Source organism: Pteropus alecto, unplaced genomic scaffold (genome assembly GCF_000325575.1).
Source record: "Pteropus alecto unplaced genomic scaffold, ASM32557v1 scaffold86, whole genome shotgun sequence".
NCBI classification, from domain to species: domain Eukaryota; kingdom Metazoa; phylum Chordata; class Mammalia; order Chiroptera; family Pteropodidae; genus Pteropus; species Pteropus alecto.
In genome coordinates, this window is record NW_006442109.1 from 22,882,227 (window position 1) to 22,883,915 (window position 1,689).

At 38.1% G+C, this 1,689-nt stretch overlaps 1 protein-coding gene across 1 annotated transcript in view; it reads right to left on the reverse strand.

Annotated features, from left to right (window-relative positions):
• The window catches only part of SLC12A1 (solute carrier family 12 member 1), a 78,514-nt gene that overhangs the window by 45,301 nt on the left and 31,524 nt on the right, over window positions 1-1,689 (reverse strand). The window contains 3 exon segments of the mRNA XM_025038899.1: window positions 1-31; window positions 353-460; window positions 1,609-1,689. The exon segment at window positions 1-31 is cut by the window's left edge and continues 8 nt beyond it; the exon segment at window positions 1,609-1,689 is cut by the window's right edge and continues 22 nt beyond it. Of these exon segments, the coding sequence (XP_024894667.1) occupies window positions 1-31; window positions 353-460; window positions 1,609-1,689 (220 nt within the window).

The following is a 1,689-nucleotide window of genomic DNA, read 5'->3' on the forward strand; positions in this document are numbered from 1 at the left end:
GAGCTTTGTAGATGTTGTCCTTACACAGAGCCTAATGAGAAAGAAGAGAAGAAATTTTTCATTTATATCTGTGCATAGTCATTTTCCCTAGGTGATTCAAACAAGAAGATTTGAAGAAAGATGAAGTGATACACAATATGAGGCACAAGTTAACACTGCAGTTTATCATTCTCTATATTATTTGAATCGATCTTGACTATGTGGCAGACATAGCGTTTGAGCCAGATGCAAACATTAAACCGTTTCAGAAAATGATGGAAAATGATTGCTAGTGAGAATGAATATTTCAGCGTGATCCATGTTCAGTGGCAACAGCAGTAGGAAGAAGCACATCCTCTTGTGCCTATATCACCTGGAAAACTTTGGGAGCGCTGACGAGGGAGGCCAGGGCCGAGGACAGCGTTGCAGAAAAGATGCCAGCAGTGATGAGGGGGCCAAACCCTGACACCATGCTCATGACCTTGAGAAGAGAGGTTCAAGTGAGACTATTCATCCAACAGACAGTAAAAAAAAAAAAAAAAAAAAGCCAAATTTTTATGCAAATGATTCCCTTTCCTCTTTCTGTAATTTGGAATCTCCTTTATAAGCTAATTGCCTCTAACCAGATTTTTTTTCCCATTTTATTCTCAAGTTCTTAATTGTTTTTTGCAAAACAAACATGACTTCATTATTTATAAAAATAATAAATGCTCACCATAATACATCCAAAAGATACTGAAAAGATTAAAGAAGGAAGATTTCAAGGATTTTGACATCTCTTCCCTCTCTCCTTTGTGGGCATATGTTTCTTTCATGATGGGAAATTCTATCCCACAAAAAGCAGTATTTTAATAAGGTTTGGGGAGGAACTCAGCTGTTTCTAACAGTCTTTTTAAAGGCATTAACCTTTCTTGTTCTCACTGCATGTAGAGGCTTTTCAAACCTTTGCTTTTTCTGTGCTCATTAAACATAATTTTAGATCTGAGCCATGATGAGATTCTATCCATTTAAGTCATATTTTGGAATAATGACTTAAGCTGAGTTAATTTCTCTTTGTTGGTTATGAAAATAGCTGAATAAAGCCTTCACAACAAATTTGCTTCTCTCTCTTCTCACCAATCATTCAGACAAATTAATGCATTTCAAGTCCTACAGTTTTCCCAACTTCCCTTGTTCCTTCTTCTTCATTCACTTCCCCTTCTGCCTCTCATGATTTCCCACTTGGCCTTGTCTTCCAGGGATTCCAGGACCACCACAGAAGCTCTTCCTAAACTGAAGCCCATGCGTGAAATGCATTCTAAGCGCTAACTAATCTAAGTCTCTCCTCTCCACTTCAAAATCTTGCACAGTTGATTGGAATATACATAATGTCAGGTGGTAGCCTTTTCCTAGTGGTGACACAATGCATACAAGTGCCTGTTTTTTCCCCCACTGCAGTAAATGTAATCGCAGGGTTTGCTACCATACAATGCTTGTTATGATTCCTGTCCCTCCCACACCAATTGTCCCTTGCTGAATTCAAATCAATCAATGATTAATCAGTTGCAGAGTTAGAAGTTTCATTATACGTGATGCTCTAAAAATGAAAACAATGGCAATAAACATTAGTATAATTATCACAGTTCAAACCTGGAAATTGTTCATCAGCCCATATTGACATGGCTCATGTCGACATCTTGAGAAGTCATAGCCCAACCCACAGGCTGCTGA